The 22,166-nt window shown below is 40.3% G+C and overlaps 1 protein-coding gene across 2 annotated transcripts in view; it reads right to left on the bottom strand.

Moving 5' to 3' along the window:
• Positions 1–22,166, bottom strand: part of pcmt1 (protein-L-isoaspartate (D-aspartate) O-methyltransferase) — a 54,064-nt gene that overhangs the window by 20,408 nt on the left and 11,490 nt on the right. For both annotated transcript variants that reach the window (XR_015758507.1, XM_043696454.2), the window contains exons 2-6: positions 20,000–20,104; positions 15,011–15,042; positions 5,735–5,839; positions 1,138–1,258; positions 775–860 (exon numbers count right to left, since the gene is read on the bottom strand). Coding sequence is in view for 1 of the 2 variants with exons in the window: in XM_043696454.2 (XP_043552389.2) it covers positions 775–860; positions 1,138–1,258; positions 5,735–5,839; positions 15,011–15,042; positions 20,000–20,104 (449 nt within the window). In the remaining variant the exon portion in view is untranslated. The remainder of the gene's footprint in view (positions 1–774; positions 861–1,137; positions 1,259–5,734; positions 5,840–15,010; positions 15,043–19,999; positions 20,105–22,166) is intronic.

Here is a 22,166-nt window from a genome sequence, read left to right on the forward strand (position 1 = left end):
ACTTGGGTGTCAGGTGAGGACAGATTTGAACTACACCATGGAACCAAACTAAAATATTCAGCCCAAGTCAGTGAAAGGATTAGATTAGATTAGATTAGATTAGATTCCCAACAATGTGAAAACAGGCTCTTCACACCAACCCTCCGAACAGTAACCCACCCAGACCCATTTCCCTCTGACTAATGCACCTAACACTATGGGCAATTTAGCATGGCCAATTCACCTGACCTGCACATCTTTGGGCTGCAGGAGGAAACCTGAGCACCCGGAGGAAACCCACACAGACACGGGGAGAATGTCTGTGTGGAGCTTGCACAGTCACCAGAGGCGAGAATCGAACCTGGGACCCTGGTGCTGTGAGGCGGCAGTGCTAACCACTGAGCCACCGTGCTGCCCCAAGAAACTGAACTGAAACAACCATGTGAAAATGTTTGCTTAAATTCAAGTACTTTTCACACATTCAGGTAGTACCGATAGTAGAACACAGCCCAAAAACATATTCAGTCAGATCAGGCTTGAAACTCAATCTCTTCATAGATGCTACCAGGTCTATTGGTTTTCTCCAACATTTTGTTTTCATTTCAACTGTTTCAGCGTGCAGCATTTTGCTTTTATTTTTAAAAGAATTAGTCTCTACTTTGGAGCAGATGGTTCCGTGCTTATTGCGATTTCAGTTCAGTCAACACAGGAAAAAAAACAGAATAATGTAGAGACCTCATCCTGCAACGCACTGCATTTTTCTCCAGCTTACAGTATTGTTTGAAAATGACTTACTGCCTGTGGGACCATGCTTGCTGCTGCCCCCACATGGATGGCATCATAAGGAGCTTCCTCTGGATATCCTTGTCTCCCATCGCCCACTATGAACAACAATTGAATATCAAACAATTAAAATTATTCAAAGGAGGAATTTTAACATTTATGATTCCAAAAAGAACAAATCAATTTTCAAAAAAAGTGTTTCTATTGTGCTCTATTTGCACCCATTAATCAGTTGCAGAGGACAGGTTTTACACACTATTTCAGACAAAACCAAAAGAAAAGGTAGAAGCTGAACAGTTCAAACAGAAATTCAATTTTGTGGTACCACTTTCCAGTTAATCATTGATAGATATGCACACAAAGCTGCTCACTCACCTAAAAACTTTATTCTTCCTGATGACAGCAAGGTTGGATCATCTTTCTTAACATTATTTATGGAGTCATTTACCAGTTCCTTAATATGCTCAATTCCCACCACTCTTCCACTTGGACCGACCTGGATAAAAAGACATATCTGCATAATTTCTAAACTATTCCTTTCCCTTCCGTGGTAGGTTTGATCTAACGTTTGCATGATGCTTTGCTGTAGATTTGAAAGGGACACAAGCTGGGTTCACAAAAGGAAAACAATAGTGAAAGGAAGAATGCAGTTACAGGAGGTGAAGGAGGCAAATGGTACAATGGCCTTTATAGTGAGAGAATTTGAATGCAGGGCTATCTTGCTGCAATTGTATAGGTCCTTGGTGTGATCAAACTTGGAGTATTTGGTTTTGGACTGAGGAAGGATATTCTCACTAGAAAGAGTACAACAAATATGTAGCAGACTGATTCCTGAGACCAGGCCCGAATAAAACATTAACCTGCCTGGTATCTAACAGCAAGAAAATAGGAGAAGGAGCCCATTTGGTTCTTCGAAAACTCCATCATTCAACATGATCACAGCTGATCATCCAACTCCGTATTCTGGTTCCACTTTCTCCCCATACCCTTGGACCCCTTGAGTCCTAAGAACTAGATCTAATTCCTTCCTGAAAACATTCAATATTTTGGCCTCAAACACAACCACTGGCAAAGGATTCCACAGGCTCACCAGTGGATGAAATGAAATTCTTATTTCAGTCCCAAAAGGCCTACACATATGCTTAGACTGTGACCCCTAGCTTAGCACTCCCAGTCATCAGAATCATCCTTGCTGCATTTACCCAGACTAGTTCCTTTGTAATTATATAGGATTCTATTAGATTACCTTCATTTTTTTTATATTCTAGTGAATAGTTTTAACCAATCTTATTTCTCACTTATAATATCAGTCCCGTACATATTCGTTGCACTCCTTCCATGGCCAGAATACCCTCGCTCAGACAAGGAGACCAAAACCAAATAGGTTATGTTGAACTCTTCTTCCTTCATTTCTTTGGGCAAGAGTCCTCTCACCATCCCACAGACTCCTTCACCCACCTCAAAACTTTCTGTTCACTTGGACCCATCCCTCTGGCCTTTTACTGCACTCAAGATGTTCATTAAGAACTGTCAACATGACTTTGGTTGCCTCAATTTCCCTGACATACCCATTCTAATCTATCTCTTTCTGAACTGACTGCACTGTGCTCTCAGATCCAACCCTGGCTTGATAACTCAGCCTGCCGACATTCTCTACCATTATGAAGAGTTCTAGTAAAAAAATGATAATTCTTACCCAAGGGACCTTGCACAGCTAGAATGCCAATTATAGACTTCTCAGTCCAGGATGGCTTGTTTTCTAGTTGTTTCCTCAATGTATTGATCCAGAAAAGAATCCCATGCATTTTCAAGGAATTCCTCATCTATGGAATTGTTACGGATTTGTTTTGTGCAATTTATGCACTGATTTACGTCATTCATAATTACAGCTGTACCTTATTGCTCACATGAGTAAGTTTCTACTTTATGCCTCCTCCAACTTTACCACTACAGTTTTTGTAGAAATGTGTAAAACAGAAATATGAATATTTCATGATTCTGGGTAATCCAAGATGGAGGACGGGAAAAAGTTGTGGCTGTAAGAGCTGCTCCTTATTTTGAGGTATTTTAGGTGTTGGAGGTGATGTTCTCGAATTCCAGGAGCAGCAATTACTGTTTTAAATGCTGTTGCATTGTTTTGGAACTTTGGGGAAAAAAAGTCAAAACAACAGTGGTTTTAAAAGGGAGAAGAGCAGACGATGGAAGGACGGACGGGAGGGAAGGGAAAAGGGAAGGGAAAAGGGAAGGGAAAAGGGAAGGGAAAAGGGAAGGGAAAAGGGAAAAGGGAAGGGAAAAGGGAAGGAAAAAGGGAAGGAAAAAGGGAAGGAAAAAGGGAAGGAAAAAGGGAAGGAAAAAGGGAAGGAAAAAGGGAAGGAAAAAGGGAAGGAAAAAGGGAAGGAAAAAGGGAAGGAAAAAGGGAAGGAAAAAGGGAAGGAAAAAGGGAAGGAAAAAGGGAAGGAAAAAGGGAAGGAGGAAGGGGAGGGAAGGAGGAAGGGGAGGGAAGGAGGAAGGGAAGGAAAAAGGGAAGGGGAGGGGGAAGGGAAGGGAAGGGGGAAGGGGAGGGAAGGAGGAAGGGGAGGGAAGGAGGAAGGGGAGGGAAGGAGGAAGGGGAGGGAAGGAGGAAGGGAGGAAGGGAGGAAGGGAGGAAGGGAGGAAGGGAGGAAGGGAGGGAGGGAGGGAGGGAGGAAGGGAGGGAGGGAGGAAGGGAGGGAGGGAGGGAGGGAGGGAGGGAGGAAGGGAGGGAGGGAGGGAGGGAGGGACAGACAGACAGACAGACAAAAAAAAAGAAAGGAAAGGAAAGAAAAGAGAAAGAAGAGAGAGAGGGAGAAGAGAGAGGGAGAAGAGAGAGAGAGAGAGGGAGAGAGAGAGAGAGAGAGAGAGAGAGAGAGAGAGAGAGAGAGAGAGAGAGAGAGAGAGAAAAGAGAGAGAGAGGGAGAGAAATAAAAACTTGCACAGTTGCTGCCTTTGCTGTTTTTGAATTCATGTATCGCTGGACATCGGAGTGCATCTGGGAAAATTAACAATGAAATTCACAACTAATCTTGGAGGAACCGATTTGGGCAAAGTTCACAACACAGAATCAGATAAGTTAATTGTTGTTTTAAGTCTGTCCAAGAGAAAGGCAGTATTGGTGAGTACAATAGGTTCTTTCTTGATTATGTGTTTTTGGAGACAAATCTCCTGATTAAACTTAAAATATAAGCCATAGCTATTAATTTAACCCAGTGCAGTGTTTTATAGATGAATACGACGGTGTTATTTTCTGGGTCTGTAGATTGTGAAGGAGCAAAAAATGGCCTTTGCAGTGATGTGTACTTCTTGTCAGATGTGGGAGTTGAAAGAGAGTTTAAGGGTTACTGCGAATTATATCTGCCATAAATGCTGTTGGATGCGAATCTTATCAGATGAAGTGGATCGGTTGGAGAGACAGATAGAAGCGATGAGGAATTTGCAACAGCAACAGTGTGCGATGGATGGCAGTTATAGGAAGAGGGGAAAAGTCTCAGATACAGTCACATAGATGGATTAACTCCAGGAAGGGTGAGAGAGGTCAGCACCTAGGGCAGGAGTCTTTTGTGGATATACCCATTTCAAACAGGTATGCCGTTTTGGAAAATGTAGGGGGTGATGGATTCTCAGGGGAACGTAGCACAAACAGCCAAGTTTCCAGTATTGAGACTGGCTCTAATGCAACGAGGGGTACGTCGGCTTCCAAGAGATCAATTGTGTTAGGGGATTCTGTGGACCGTGGTACAGACAGACATTTCTGTGGCCAGCAGAGAGAAAGCAGAATGGTGCGTTGTTTCCCTGGTGCCAGGATCAAGGACATCTCAGAGAGGGTGCACAATGTTCTCACGGGGGAGAAGGGCCAGCAAGAGGTCATTGTCCACAACGATATAGAAAAGGAGGTCCTCAAGGGTCAGAGTATTGAGTACAGGAGTTGGGAGGCCATGTTGCAGCTGTACAGGACAGTGGTTAGGCCACTGTTGGAATATTGCGTGCAGTTCTGTCTCCTTCCTATCAGAAAGATGTTGCGAAACTTGAAAGAGTTCAGAAAAGATTTACAAGGATGTTGCCAGGGTTGGAGGATTTGAGCTATAGGGAGAGGCTGAACAGGCTGGGGCTGTTTTCCCTGGAGCGTCAGAGGCTGAGGGGTGACCTTATAGAGGTTTACAAAATTATGAGGGGCATGGATAGGATAAATAGACAAAGTCTTTTCCCTGGGATCGGGGAATCCAGAACTAGAGGGCATAGGTTTAGGGTGAGAGGGGAAAGATATAAAAGAGACTTAAGAGGCAACTTTTTCACGCAGAGGGTGGTACGTGTATGGAATGAGCTGCCAGAGGATGTGGTGGAGGTTGGTACAATTGCAACATTTAAGAGGCATTTGGATGGGTATAGGAATAGGAAGGAATATGAATATGGAGGGAAATGGGCCAGGTGCTGGCACATGGGACTAGATTGGGTTGGGATTGGGATATCTGGTCGGCATGGACAGGTTGGACCAAAGGGTCTGTTTCCATGCTGTACATTTCTATGACTCTAGCGGGGGGGGGACCGAAGGTTAGAGAATTCTGTATAGAGTAACTCCATTCTCAACTATTTTCACTGAAACAATATTACTTTTGTGATGGAAACCATACTCTCTCATGGTACTGTAATAATATGGATCAACAGCATACATTCCAGAGAGCCTGCCAGGTGCTTGGTCCAGACAAAGAAACAATGATGTTGGCATTCATTCCCATCATGGCAGAACTGGGTAACAATGCAGGTAGGAGACATATTTCAGATTTCACAGTAATAGGTTATTTAATGTAAATAGCAGCGACCTGAAGGTAGCACAATTTTCTTCAAATGGGATCCTTAGTGCTGTTCACTTTCCCGCTCCTGAAAGCCTACTCAGTAAATGGGCCTAGAGATGGTCTGCAAAACCTACTTCAACTTGGCACCTCACAGAACAGCTACTTACCATCCGAGCAAAGCAGGATGTGAGGATTCCACTGCCAGATCCCACATCAAGTGCTTTAGCCCCTTCATATAATTGATCATGTAGCAGTTCCAGGGCATATGCATGCTGCGAGAACAACAGATCACAACATAAATATCAATTAGGTACATTCACAATGACTCAGTTACATGATTTCAATCAAGGTGATTTCCTTAATCAGTTTCAAATTACATCTTTTAGAGAGAGTTGGGGATACAAGGTGCATCATCTTTCATTTTGGTTAGAATATCAAACAACTTTAGCAAACCAATGCATCATAACTCAACAGTATTTAGGTACCTTTACAAAATCTTGCCAAAGCCTCACACTGAAAAGCAAACTTCACTCAAATTGACCTTTTTTTTAAAACCAAGCACATTTGGCCACAGTTTAAAACATTCGATAATTGCTGCAAGTAATCGTGAAGGAAGCCAGGAATGGTCATGGTGTTTCAGGAAATGCAGATGACAAAATCATACTGTAGCAGTAAGGCTAGGAAAACTGAGCATCTGGTTCGATTCGAGTCACCGTGCCATGTAGTACAGGCCAAAGAAATGATACCTCCTTCAAACGTCTGTTGTGCAACTTAAAACACAAAAAGAAATGACTAAAATAAAAACAACAAGCAGCAGCTGCGGACATAGAGAAAGGGTTGATATTTCAAGTCCAATAGAGAAGGGAAGTAGAAATCTGACATGTTTTTACTGCTTTCCATGACCCACCCAAAAAAGACAGACTGGGGCAGATTAGAAAGCAGAAGGAATTAAATAATAATAAAAAAAAATCATGGAACACGAGGCGAAGTAAATGCCAATGGTGACAGTAAAGAAAAAATATTGTTCCAGACTAAGTGTTAATGGCAGAATAAAGGACAGCTCAGACAGAAAGCAGAACATGAAAAGAAGATACAGACTGGCATGACACAAAGAAAGTCTGAAGTTGTTGTACTCAATGTTGAAACCAGAGGCTAACAAGTGCCTAACTGGAAGTGCCTCGGCCTGCACTGGACTTCAGCAGAACTTTGCAGCAGAGGTCAGAAATGTGATCAGAACATGCGCATGCTAAATTGCCCATAGTGTTCAGGGATGTGTAGGCTAGGTGCATTAGTTAGGGGAAAATGCAGATTAATAGGTGGAGGGGAATGGGTCTGAGTAGGATACTCGGAGGGTCAGTGTGGACTTGTTGGGTCTAATGGCATGTTACCAAACAGTAGGAACTTGAATTCTAAAAATCATCAAGCTTCTTTCCTTTTTATATTCCACAAGTCATCCAAAAATATATGCCCAAGTTTCATATCATAATACATACTAAACATTACTATTTAATATCAAATTTTACATCTTGGATATAGGCTTTGACCCAACAAGTTTATTTCACAAATAAACTACTTTATATCATTGCACCATAACAGCACATTACCCTTTCTCCCACACGTGTCTTAGTTATTCTTAGCAAGTTTGGGGTTATAAAGACGACTTGAAATGTTAACGCTTTCTCTCTCCACAGATGCTTCCAATCCTGCTGAGTTGCTCGAGCATTGTCTATCTGTTTCAAGAGTTATATTGTTTTATAACAAAAAGCATATTATTGCTACAGAACATGAATGCATCATCAGGTCTGATCTCCAATGACTGGATATATCCTATCACCATTTGGGCTTCCTTTTCCTTAACACTGAGGCTGAAACCCAACTATTTCCCATGAACATCTGCACTCATTTTTCTTAATTTTAAGGCGCTGGATCAATACAAAATGAAGAATACTGAGTCATGTTAGAGGTGGCATGAGCATCTGTTACACAAATCTGCTGCACAGAAGGAGGAAGTTGTCTCATGGTGTGGTGTCTCATTCTGCCTGCGCCAGAAGCTTCAGGCTCAAATTGCATTCCATGCTTTAATGGCCAAGGAAGGGAGTGTGCATAATGCAATCAAACAGGTTAAGTGACAAATACTTCCAAAATATACCAATGACAGGTACTAAGAGCCAGGCAGATTCCTGATCAGCGATGTGATGGAAGTAACTGAAGCCACTATCCATAACTCCAGCCTACACTATACAGGATAAGAGTATGTTAGCAGAAATTCTGAATCCTTGGGGACATGGCCAGTGGCTAGATGGTCCATCTGGTTCAGAGTGGAGCCATATCACTGAGTTAATTTCCCGCTCTGGCTGGAATCTTGCATTTTCATTGCAAATGCAAGCGATAGAAACAGAAAGTTCATGACATTATCACTTGCTACATAAAAGCACTCTTCACATGTCCCCTGAATCTCGACTAAAAGAAAAATCCATTACCTTTCATTTTTACATTATCAACAAATAAGAACAAATTTTGACTACCTTACCTCAACAGGTTAATTTTGTACACCATGATTACATCACCCCTTATTCTATTTTGCCTCGAGAAGAACAAAACCTCATCTTCCGTCTGGGCAGCCTACAGCCTGAAGGACTCAACATCGAGTTCCCCAATTTTAAATAACCTCCCTTCCCTGGATTCCCTTCCCAGCACCTCCCCCTCCATCCCATTCCTCTCATTGACCCTTCCTTCTAGCTACTGACCTGATTCATTCCTCCCACCAACAAACCAGGTTGTATACCCTCTAACTGTCTTCACCCATCCTCACTGCATCACCCTGCCCGCCCCACCCCTTTCATCTGCAGCTCCCCTTATACCCACCCCTAGTCCTGAAAAAAAGGATTACATCTGAAACGTTGACTTCTCCACCTCCTGGTACTGCCTGGCTTGCTGTGTTCTTCCAGCCTCCTGCTTGTCAACCTTGGATTCCAGCATCTGTGGTTTTATTTGTCTCTAGGAGAAGAAAACCAGCTTTTCCAATGTAACCTTACACCCAAATTCTCACTCCTGAAATCACTCTACTCAAATCTCGTTTGCAACCCCTCAAGGACTTCCATGTTCTTCTTCAGGTATGTAATAGCGTAGTCACCAGAACTGAACAATAATCAGTAGGTTTGCTATAGACTCAGCATAATATCCCTGCTTTTGTGCTTAATATCATAACCTACAAATCCAAAAGGTCCCTGTCACTGCAATCTTTAGAATTGTACCATTAAGTACATGCTGTCCCTGCACATGCTTTCTGCCAAAATATCCAATTGTTCCATTGTTTTCTGTCAATTGTTTACCATCCTGCAGTCTATCCACTATTGCAATCAACTGATATCAAACTCCCTGTTTATCACACTTTCAAGCCCAGTATCAAAAGGTAAATTTTGCTCTGTATTGCAACATCTACATCAAGGTGTGCGCCACAACAGAAGTGATAGACAATATCCCACATACTTGAAACACCCCAATTTATTTTCTTTGCTGAAAGGTCAAATGGAGTTATAACCAAGCATTGAGCTGAGGCGTAGGATAATTGGACAAGGCACTCAGACATAATTCAGTTCCAATTTTACACCTTTATATACTTTTTGTAATGGATACCAACCACCATTTATGCTCAACTAAAAGTCAGTGTAAAAGTTGTAGAGTCATCCAAAAATTCTGAGATTTTCTATACGTCTCTTGTAAAGGTCGATCCTTGTTCTTCAAAGATAACTGATTGACATTTGAGAATCAAGATATTGTATGAAAATGTTGTGATGAGGAAATGAACTTTTTCATGCTGTGTGTGTTGATGTAAATCACACCAACTTGGCGCAAAAAGGTCAAGTGACAACCAACTTTGTGGAATACAGTCACATACCTAGTTGAGGTTTTTAAATTTCAGTGTAAAAATACCCTCCAGAGAAAACAAAAAAAAATTCAGCAGCGTTTAAACTGAAAGTTATTGAAGTTGCAGAGAAGACAAATAACTACGTAGCAGTAAGAGAAGTGTGCGTTTTGGAGAACCTTGAGAGAGACTGGAGAAAGATATCAAACCAACTTCAGATAATACTAAAATAAAAGGTAAACCTCGCAAATGGCAACAATTGGAGATAAAAATTGCTTAGTGGGTCCTTGAAAAATCACCAAAATGAAAAATGTGTTAGGCGTAAAGCCATCCGAATCTATACACGGAACAAATCAAAGGGGGGTGGAATTTTAGATTTTACGACAATTGCTGGATGGTGCAAAAGGTTCATGAGAAGACATGGCTTAGTATTTTGGCAGAGAACTAAGAATGCATAAAAGCTGCCCACTGAACTAGAAGATATTACAATATCACCAGGTTGTATTCAGAAATCTGCATTAGAAACATGGACAAAACGCCTATTACTCTCGACATGCTGGAGAATTGAACTGCGAACCAAAAAGTGAAAAAAAAAACAGTATTGGTGAGAACCACTGGCCATGAGAAATGTAGGTTTACTTTAGTTCTTTCTTGTATGGCTGGTGGCACTAAGTTAAAACCGATAGCAGTTTTTAAATGAAAAACTTTGCCAAGGATGAAATTTCCAGAGGAAACTGTTGTCCCTATGCATGCACAAGGCTGGACAGATGAAGGTAGATGCAGAAAATGGACAAAGGAAGCTTGGAATTTACAACCTGGTGGACTATGCAAAGGAAGAGAGCACATTTGTCTGGGAATGCTTTAGATCACATTTAGTAAAAGAATATTGTTGATAACATCCGATCACATAACACTGACGTATCTGTAATTTCCGGCAGACTTATGTGTTTTGCAACCAGTACATGTTGGTATCAATAAGCCATCTAAGGACATGATGAGAATGAAGTGGAATGAACCGGATACGTGATGGAGAAAAAATATACACGAAAGGAGACTGTATGGAGGCTCCAATCACTGCCACTGATCTGTGAATGGATCATTGATTCATGGAATAAATAAAAGTTGTCACTATTTCAAATTATTCAAGAAATGTGGAATTTCGAATGCACTGGACAGCACAGAAGATGATCATCTATGGGATGACATAGAAGCAGCAGTCGATGATGTGCTACCGCTAACTACAGACAGTGAAGCTGAAGAGGATCCATACGATATCATTCATCCTGATGATTATAAATCCGATGCTGAAGATGTTAACAAGGTAATTTTGCAGATTTAAATGAACTTTCGTATTTGACATGTTTAAGATGTAATATGTATTTGCGATTTAAAACCATATTGTATTTCTACTTTATTTTTTAAATGTACAAATAAAAGCTTACTAATTCATTTTTGTTTCTATTGTCTTTATCTGTTAATTACTGTTGTTCATTGTTTTCTTTGTTTCGAGATCAACTGGGCTTCTGCTAACAATATGGAATTTTGGACTGTAGCATGAATTTCAGTCCCTCAAGAGTAATATCCATGTAATTGTCAACCCTATAAATTTAACCTTAACAAGTAGTGTAAAAAATTAGACATTTACACAAGTATATATGGTACATGAATTGATCATATTGTAGTTGCATGTAATGATACTCTAGCATCTCCACGGAGAGGAAGTAATTGCAGTGTGACTGTTTATACAAAAAAAACAGAAGGAGATGCCATTTGGACCCCAAGGCCTGCTCCACCACGTAACAAGACGGTGGCTAATCTAATAATACCCTCAAATCTATAGTTCCAGCTACTCTTGATAACCTTTCAAACAAGTTGCATCCTAATCTAAACTCCAGCGAATACAAGCCCAGCAAGTCCAACTGTGCCTCATAAGATGATAACTGTGTGATAACATCCTGTTTCTAGGCATCAGTTTGGAAATCTTTGAACTCCATCCAACTGACTTACATCCTTCCTTAAATAAGGAGTCCAACAGTTGGTAAGCAGGACTTCCCTTTCATAAATAACGTTGAGTCTGCCTGATTATCTTGAACTTAACCAAGTGCCTAATTATAATTTCCTTACTCAAGCTTTCTAATGTTTTTCCTAATGATAGATGGTAAGCTATTTAACACATAGACATTAAATTTACTGTTTTTGAAACTAACAGGACTTTCTCTGAATATAGGAAACTTTAAATGAAAACTAATGCATCGATTATGTCACTGGCCATTTCTTTCAGGACCCTGACACTTTTTAGCCTATAGCATAGACAACTTGATGCATACCACTTTCCTTTTGATTAAGATTAGAGAAGCTTCGTCCCTTCCATTTCTTTCAACATAGCTGTTTCTGGGATGTAACTTGATCCTTTATAGTGAATGCAAAATACTTGTTCAACGCATCTGCCATCTCCTTATACTTCATGATTAATTTTCCAAACTCATTTCCTACAGGAACAATGCTCACTTTTCTTTAGAATATTTAGAGAAACTCATTGTGTTCATATAGAAGATATAAAAACAAAAACTTAATGGTAAAAGTTTACCACAAGCTGTTGGACAGTGGTTCAAAATCTGATTTACTCTCACCTACTCTCCGAAGTGCTCTGGCAAGTTCCTTGGGTCCGTTCAACCACACCATCTCTAAAACTCATCATCACCTCAAAGCAAGGATAATCAATCAGTCTTGAATACATTCAAAAACCAAGAATCCACAGCCCTCAGTGGTGAAGTCTAAACATCTGAAGAAATTCCTCCTTTTGAATCCTAAACAATCTACTCCTTTAACCTAAGATTATGCCTCCTAGTTCTAAATCTCTCCAGTCAGGGGATACACCCTTCAAGATCTACCCAGTCGAGCTAAATCCTGAACACTTGTTCAGTACCTGGCTACAAGGCAAGAATAGCTTGGAAGTACATTACAATGTCAGATCATAACTATTGTCTCAGGCATTAAAATGCTCTGAGAACATCCCAACAGTTATTTAACTACACAGAATAATCAAGGGTTTATCAATAAGGCTACAGACACAAGCTGGACAGTCATGTCTTTTGCATGTTCTATTTTGTTTCTCAACAATTTCAAATACAGATTCAAGAAACATTTATAAATGGGGATCTGATTCAAAAGATCAAGCTTCTTTGTTTACTATAAATGACCATATGGAGCAAATATAACTTACCTCGTTTTTAAATGACCTAATGCAATAAAGTAATGACTATGCTACATTGAATCAGTACACCCTATTTGAAAAAAAAAACAAGAATTCCCAACGATCCCTCTGCACGATCCTTTGCCTTGCATACATATTAAAATTCACTCGAAAAGGTTTAGCCTGTAAAAAGTGACTTAATGATCGGTTCACTATCAGGTAGTATTAAATGCAGCAATACTGTATTTATCCACCAGAGGGTGGGACAATGTTTCCTGCTTACCCAACTATGACTGTGAAGAGATCATAACATGATGCCCATCTCCAATATCCTGTTACCCTAAATAAACATCCATGTAATGGTACATGCTAAGTGAAACATAACTTTACTGAATCACAACTTTACAATATCAAGCTGTGACACAAACACTCAAATAACCCTACCGTTTAATAATAACCTAAAGAGTGCAGATTTTAATGAAATGCATAAACTGCATCACCAAACCTGTTTCAACTTAAAAAATGAAGAGGTATTCTATATTCCAGAATCCATAAACTGCGACTAAATTGGTGCTGAACAGCATCGTTAGCACCAGCAGTATCAGCGTACATTAGATGACACTAAAATGTTTGATTGAGGCGGTTTCTTATTGACAAACGTTTGCTGTTGTTTACTAGGCAGTGGAAAAAGACACTACACAACAGTTCTCAACTCTAACTTCTACCACAAATAACCACAAATAGCAGTAATATTGCAGGAACACAAGCACCTCCAGGTTTCCCTGCAGCTCATTCATCATCTGTAATTACACATATAATTCATATTCCTTCACTGCTGTTAGGCCAATACTATTAATTCATTGTGTAACAGAACAGGGGCATGATTGCCACAAAGATTAATAATTCAGGAGGGGACCATCTTCTTGCAGCAAGGAGAGCAGAGTCACGCTGTTTGCCACAACCCAAGGATAAAGTTTGGGTTACTTAGCATGTTTTGATTAGATGATGTTTTTTCACTATCAGATATACTAACTGTGGCACTTTTAATTTCATAGCAAAATTTTTTTTTGAAAAAAGGATAGTTGTAAACATTAGAGTCTGCTCATGTAATTATTCACTTGCAATCACAAAGAAACTCAACACTATATTCAGTTCAATTGTCCAAAAGCTCGTTAGAAAGCATCAATGCTGGATAATCAATCGGGATGGCAACTTAAGGGGGAAACCTGGGAGATGACAGAACTCTGAATATCATGCTGCTCCTCTTTTACCTGACAAAGGGGCAGCACTTCAAAAACCTGTGATTTCAAATAAAGCTGTTGGACTATAACCTGGAGTCGTGTAACTTCTGAACTTGTCCACTCCAAGCCAACACCAACACCTCCACATCATGGCTCCTCTTTCCAACTATATCATCTGTCCAGGCACCAAGCTGTTCGCATACTCTGTCCCTTTAACACAACATTTAAACCTTACCACTTTAACCAAGTATTTGGTCACGTGCCATAATAATCAATGTTTAGTTCAGTATCAAACATTTGTTTACTTATTTTTCTGTGAAGTGCCTTGGGACATTTACCAAGTAAAAACCATAAAACTGCGAGGAAATCAGCAGTACACATTCCAGGAAGGTGATAATCATAGTAAATTGCTAGATTGCACCCTGAATTCCCCCGTGCCGAGTAGACACCAATAATGGAAGTCCACAGCAGGAACACCAATCAAGCCAACTGCTCCCTCATAATGGTGTTGAACTTGGAGCACTGATATGACAACAACCCATCGCAAGGTTCAGAAGGCACTGTTAAAGCACTCAACCTTTGTCTGTTCTTGAAGCCACACTAGTGACACGGCTGATCTAATTCAATTTCTAAGCAATGGTGACATCGTCCCTCCTACTTCTAATATACAGAAGGTCTTAACAATGATGCTGCTGTACTCTGGAGGTCATAGGAAAATATCCTGGCTTTGAACTGGCTCAGGATTTTAAATGTCACAAGGTAGGAGAGTTGCCATTTAAATTACTTGTCGACAGCTTGTCGATCTTATAAAGGGTCCAGGACACTTCTAAGGAACTTAAAGTGACTTCTTTGTTGCAGAGATGATTGTCTTCTGACATTTCAAACCATTTTCTTTTACTTCACATATGACTCCAACTATTAAAGGATTTTTTTATTTGACCACTGATTCCAGCTTTTCCAGCAAGCCTAGGTGTCAATGACAAAGACCATCAACTTTCTCTGGAATTCAGCTCTATTCACATTGAGTCAAAGTTGCAATGCAGTTTGCAGCATAGGCTCAACTAATACCGTTGTAAACCTCACTGAAACATACACAGCCTTCAATATAAAGGCAGCACTTTATCAAAAAATAACTTGCACTTACCATGTGTGGAGCACTGATTGTAGCTTGGAAACCTATAAAACAAAGCAAGTTCCATTTATTTACAAATGTGAAACATTTTTAAATCTTGCAATTCATGTGAGTAAATGCATAGCTGCAATGTGCAAATGATATCCTTGGCAACATTGTCAAAACAGACTTTTAAGTACAATACATCATTATAACACAATGAATGGAGCACAACAAATGAAATAAGTCTCAGGATTCTCTGCCAAGGGTCAAAATTTATTTTTTTTGAGAGCTACGAGTGAGGCACTCAAGGACTACTTTCTCATATTCACTAACTCCTTTATTAGACAATGCACTCATATACTAACATTACCTTTGTGTGTGTGCTGAATCCTATCTTAAAATAAAGTTCTCTTTTAGAGCAATAGGACACCACAAGCACCAAAGACTATGTACATTTTAAGTTTTCAAACTTGGAATCTATAAACAAAGTGCGTGTTTTGAAAAGAGCAAAGAATGGCATTAAGTCAGGACACTCATTTGGGCAGCTGCTGCAGACATGGTGGGCCCGAATGGCCTCCTTCTGCACAATTATTTTATGACAACTAAAATCTCCCATAAATTGTGCAATGGTAGGACAGGGGCTGATTCTAACGTCCACTCTGTTTTCCAAATCAACTGGTTGATCTATTGCAGAAACAATACCAATAAACAGAAGCTCCCTTAACAGATAAATGTCGTTCTTGAACTACCTGATGTCACTGTGGGTTTCTTCAGCCAGTTCCACTGATGGTTCAATACGGTGTGCTTCTGAAGTATCTCGTAGGCTTTTAGTTGAAGTCTATGCAGTACCAATATATTGTTGCTTTACAATGATAAATAGCCTTGTCTAGCACTGGAAGGCCATGTTTTGGAAGGCATTTGATTTCTTCACTCAAGTTAAATTTGAGCGCCACATTCTTTGAAACACAAGAGACATAAAGTTTGCTTGTTTTTTTAGATTACTTACAGTGTGGAAACAGGCCCTTCTGCCCAACAAGTCCACACAGACCCGCCAAAGCGCAACCCACCCAGACCCATTCCCCTACATTCACCCCTGCCCCTAACACTGCAGGCAACTTAGCATGGCCAATTCACCTAACCTGCACATTTTTGGACTGTGGGAGGAAACCGGAGCACCTGGAGGAAACCCACGCAGACACGGAGAATGTGCAAACTCCACACAGTCAGTCGCCTGAGGCAGGAATTGAACCCGGGTCTCTGGCGCTATGAGGCAGCAGTGCTAACCACTGTGCCACCGTGCCGCCCACTTTGTAGGCAAATACATAGAAACTTACTAAAGATCCTTAGACAGCACATTCCAAGCTTGGAAATATATCACTGTTCCTTCACTGGCACTGCGTCAAAATCCTGGAATTCCCCAAGTACATTGTGGATCAACCTACAGCACATGGCCTACAGTGGTTCAAGAAGGCAGCTCACTACCACCATTTCAAGGGCAACAATGTTTAGACAATAATTGCTGGCCAGCTAGCAATGCCCATGTCCTACATGTGAATAAAAATAAGCATGATTGATGAGCATCCTTAACAGCTCTTTTTTCCCCCAAAAGTTTACTTATCAGGAACAACCTATAGCTTGTTTTAGTGAGCTTCCTCATCGCCATCTAGCATTTGAGTTCTGCACGCCCTTTCCCTAAACCCCAGCACATCCTTCCCACTGACATTCAAGCGCTGCTCCCTCCCCTTCCTCACTGATGCTCAGTCTTGGCCCGAAAGCACACTTCCCTCTGAACAGCCACTGTTCTAGTCCCCTGAAACTTTGCTGCACAAACTCAATCAGAGTTCAATCCTCCCTGTCCTTACTATGCCTTCAAATCACATTATTTTTCAAACTGGAGTAAGAACAACAGAAGCAAAATCTATGAATGGTGGAGCTGGAACAGGCAAAATGAGGGAGAGATGGTGTATCCCTTTTCGCCCCGCTTTTGGGAGGGAAGGTATGATTTTTTTTAAGAATTACTCAATCACTCTTTCGATTTAATTTTTAAAGGAGCATTTTGTGATATCTGGGGCAACTTGCTTGCCTCCCCCATGTTGAGAAACCTGCTGCCTACAAGCCAAGACTGGAAATCAAAGACAGCAAGAATGCAGATATGAGCATGTGCTAGGAATGAATGATAATTGAAGGCAGAGGGTAGAAGAGTGGAGAGAGGAGAAACTTGCTCGCCAAACCCACCTGATAACAGGTAATGGAATTTGGTAGTGCTTGCGACTATTATCACAATCAGAATGTGTCATCAGGTGCTCAACAGGTCAACAGCATTTGTATTTTCCTGCAGTTGCGCATAATTGAATGGATAGCCAAATGAATGCGGTAAAGAAAGCTTAACCTCATGATTTGTTCCCTTTGGATCTGATTAATGTTTTCATAAAAGAGAGCAGGGAAAGTGGCAGCAGACAGGCTCTTATTAAGGAGGGAAGCTCTCTCCTGGTCAGTGCCAAGTTTCTTAAATATTGTTGAAGGTGCACTCATCTAGGTATGTGGGGAATATTTCATCAGTATCCTGACTTGCGCCTTGTAGGTGGGTGAACCCACACTTCGGAGAAATTAGGTGCTGGGTTATTCACTGCAAGATTCCTAACCTCTGACCCACTTTAATAGCCAATGTATTTATATTACTAGAATCGAGAGTGGGGTGCTGGAAAAGCTGGAATTCCTGATGAAGGAGTTTTGCCCGAAACATCGATTCTCCTGCTCCTTGGATGCTGCCTGACCTGCTGTGCTTTCCAGCATCTCACAGCTCTAATCTCCAGCATCTGCAGTCCTCATTTTCGCCCGTTTGTTTCACTAGTCCAGTTTAGTTTCTGGTCAATGGTAACTCCCTTCACATTAACATTTTTTTTGTGGGAGAGGGGAGACAGTGAAGTAACACCATTGCATGTCAATGGCCAATGCATTGATTCTTTTATTAGAGATGGTCATTACATGGCATTTGTCTGGCACGAATGACACTTGTTCCTCTTTAGTCCAAGCCTGGACATTGTCCAGCTTTTGCTGAATTTGGACATGGGCTACTTCAGTATCTATGTTGTTGTGAATGGTAGTGAAATTTGTAATCATTTGCAAACATCCCACTTTATGTTATCATAGAGGGTCAGTCATTGATGGAGCAGCTCAAGATGGTTGAGCCTAGAATGCTACTGTGATAGTGTTCCTACACCAGGGTCACAATGTCTGGGTTCAAGACCCATCTGCTCCAGTCACGTGTAATAACATTTCTAAACAGGTTGATTAGAAGGTATCTGAGGAACTATATAGTCTTGTGGCACACAAGTAGCATCCGTATCTTTGGGACTACAAGATCTGAATTCAAGGCCTATCAGTTCCAGAGGCGCATCATAACATATCTGAGCAAGCTGACTGAAATGCATTACCAGAGGAAGTCTTGCAGAGATGTTTGACCTCCAACAAACACAACCATCTTCTTTTCTGCTAGGTATGACTGCAGGACAACTCCTTCCTGACTACGTACTACTATGCCACCACCTTTGCTGGGTCTGTCATGGCAGTGAAACAAGACATATCCAGGGACAGTGATGGCGGTGAAAACAAAAAAGTATTGGAGATCATAGCAGGTCAGGCAACATCCATGGAAAAAAAGCAAGCTAACGTGTTGGGTCTAGATGACACTGTACGTCAGCTCTGATGAAGAGTCATCTCGACTCGAAACATTAGCTTGCTCTCTCCATGAATGCTACCTAACCCGTTGTGATCTCTGGCACTTTTTTGTTTTCAGTACAGATTCCAGAATCTACAGTAATTTGCTCCTATATACGTTGGCGGTGGTATCTGGACATTGGCTGGAAAGTATGACTCCATGAGTATGACTATACAAGGCTGTTGCCTGACAGGTCTGTTAAACAGTTCTCCCACTTTTGGTACTAGCCAAACGGAGGCCTCTGCAAAGTTGGCATTGCTCAGTTTGCCGTTGTCATTTCTGGGGCCAGAGCCAGGTGATCCATCTGGTTTCACTTTGTTTTATCAATTTCTAGGAAGTCTCAAAAAGGAGTTTGCTACGCCACCTCCGAGGGCAGTTAAGTGTCAACCACATTGATCTAGGTCTACAGTCACTCATAGACTGGTTTCCTTCCCTAAAGGACATTAGTGTTTTTTTACAGCAACTAACAATGGGTTTCATGTCATCATTAGACATTTAATACCAGATTTTTATTGAATTCCTGGTGGGATTTGAATGCAGGTATCCAGAACACTACCTGGGTCTCAGGATTAGTCTAGAGATAGGCTAGTAAACCATCACTACTTCTCTAAATACGATTATTTCAAATAAACTAAAACAAATAGCGATTAAGATTCAGTACACCCAGCTTATGATCAAAAAAGTGTGTTTCCAGTCGTAAACAACAATCCCTCACTCAAACAGAAGCAAAAAAATTAGAGGAGGAAATTGCAGTTTGGCTCTACTGGGGGGGGGGGGCGGGCAGCAAGTGCTTAACATAATGTTTGGAAAAAACCAAAACTTCTGCAGCTCCTCTGCTCAGGTACTTCCTACAAATAGGCTGGATTTCAAAACAGACCACTTACAATGGAAGTCATCACTTAGTAGAAGTTGCACAATAAAATTTGCACAAAAATCACGGCAACTTACAAGTTACTATGGCTGTTTCACAAGTTTTCTCTGGTGAATAAGGTAAGTTGATTATACAAGTATTTTTTGAAAAGCATATTTATTTACCATGCTATGATGTTCATACGTTAAAAATATAACAAAATATATGAGTTATTCTAAAAATATCCATTGAAATTATAAGTTAAATGCAACTAATTTCTAGAACAGATGTCAAGAGGTCAATAATTCAAATAGGCCAGCAATAATTTCTTGCAATATTCGAAGCCCACTGCATTGGAAATACAGATTAAGGCACAGCCAAACGTGCATTAGGTAATGGGGAGGGATGATCAGGTTGTTGCTGAAAAGAGAAGTACTTTGGAAATGCTTACCTATAGACTGAGGGGAATCTGTATAAGGATTACTCTTTACATAGTGGCAACGGTCTGTAGCCAACATTACATTATAAACTTTCTCTGTCTTGACTATTCCATTCTCTGTAAAAGATGAAAAAGGAAAGTATTTATGAACTTCCCCATTTGGAACTGCAAATATTAAGAACAGTGACATTAGGAAATATATACATTAATTTTTTAAAATCAACCTGTTATGACATTTCGGCCGCAGCTGGGATTTGAATCAGGGCATTTGGGCTCAGAGATAGGGATATTACCACAAGAGCCCCAAACATATATTTTAACCTGTCACAACTCAATTGGGAAAAGTGCACGAAATTTGAGACTCACTTTCCAAAAGCCATCGCAAATGTGTAACAAACTATTTACATCAGCAAGGTGATCAATTTCCCTGACTGTTTCAAAACCAGTGTAAATCATACCAGGTTTTATTATTTACAAGTTAAATTTATTGAAAACAAACTTATTGTTTCACAAATGGCAATAAGAAATGGATTACTTATTTCTACCAAACAACTTAATGTCAGTTTAAAACATGGAGTAAAACAGATGAAAAGGTTCAGATTGATTATAAAAACAATGTCAGTCAATAAACAGAATGAATTGTTTCGCATTCTTTATTTTAAAAATTATGGTGACACAATGTTGTGGCAGTAATAGTTGACATTCTATTCAAGAGTTGATTAGGCGGACCTATGTTTTTTCACTTGCACAAGAACTCGTTCTTTTCAGAGTCTTCAAGCTCTGATTTTAAGTATTAAAACAAAAATAATTCCCCCATTTATTATCTCACCTCTCACTCCCCATGGAATTATTCCCATACCAAACAAACAACAGCTGCTCTCAGCCTCCAATGGGTTCTTTATTTCCTATTTTGCCAAGTGGCAAGGGCTAGTGTTCGCTTACAGGTATTTTTCTTGCTTTTGTTTCTTAAAATCAATGACCAGCAAAACCAATTACAGCAATTCTTCAACCTGAATACACCAGAACAAATCCCCTGGCATGTGTCTATTTGACTGGAAACCAGATTAGCTCTTCATCCAACTGTGATTGATTTTGTAAGCTATCAGCCCTTCCCCCTTGTTAGCCATACAGAACCTTAGAGTCTGGTATTTATGAATATAGGGAAGCACAGATAACCCAATTTCAAGATTGCTTGTTTTTTCCTGTGGCAAGAAGATATATTAATATTTCTAACTAATAAGGCTAATCAGCTAGCCTCAACCTCCACTCCCTTTCATCTTGGAAGTGGATCATTTAGAATCTGATACCTACAACTTTCCAGAACTTTGAGATCCATCCCATTGTAAATTCAGAGCATGTTAATATTGTCTCTGAACGCAAGTACCTTGCACCTTCTTCTCAATAAAACAATCTAAGTTGCTCTTTGATCGCTAATAGCTTAAAAATGAGATGGTTCGCTTATCAGCAGAACAGGTGACATAACCGCCTTTAAAATTTAATATTAATAAAGCATTAATTGGTTCCATATGAGAAATGATAACCTGCAGCCAAATTTGACATTAACTTCTTATATAAGAAAGTATTACATTGGCACATTAAATTATCAAAGAATTTAATACAATAGCCCACCTGTGGTAGAGACTGAAACTAAATTCAGGAGAAGGAATTTTACTCAGTGGTAGGAATGTGAAACCCAATACAATTCCAAAACAGGTTAAGGCATGGAGGGAAATTGTAGGAAATGGAGTTCCCAGACACCTGATGCTATTAACCTAAGTAGTAGAAATCACAAATTTGGGGGAAAAAAAAACTGGCTTTGACAAGCTGTTGCATTCCAGCTTGTAGATGACATACATTGCTGATACTAGAGAAGCAAGTCAATACTTAAAGTGGTGAAGATGCCAAGTAAGCAGAATGCTTTTACCTTGAGCGCAGTTGGAGCCAGCAAGAGGAGATCATTTTTTACTTGTGGCTGGATAGTAAATGGAAAGGCTTTAGGGAACAAAAAGGCAAACTATAATCTGTTATTGTAGCCACACCATTCATATGGCTCATCCAATAAGGTTTCTGGTCATTGGTTACTCAGGATTTCAGTGAAGATAATGCTTTTAATGCCGAAGAAGTGTAGCATATCTATTGTTGGAGATTATCAATGCCTAACATGCACAGCAGAAATGTT

Source organism: Chiloscyllium plagiosum, unplaced genomic scaffold (genome assembly GCF_037043375.1).
Source record: "Chiloscyllium plagiosum isolate Xiang-an unplaced genomic scaffold, Cpla_swu_hap1 HiC_scaffold_10, whole genome shotgun sequence".
Lineage (NCBI taxonomy): Eukaryota > Metazoa > Chordata > Chondrichthyes > Orectolobiformes > Hemiscylliidae > Chiloscyllium > Chiloscyllium plagiosum.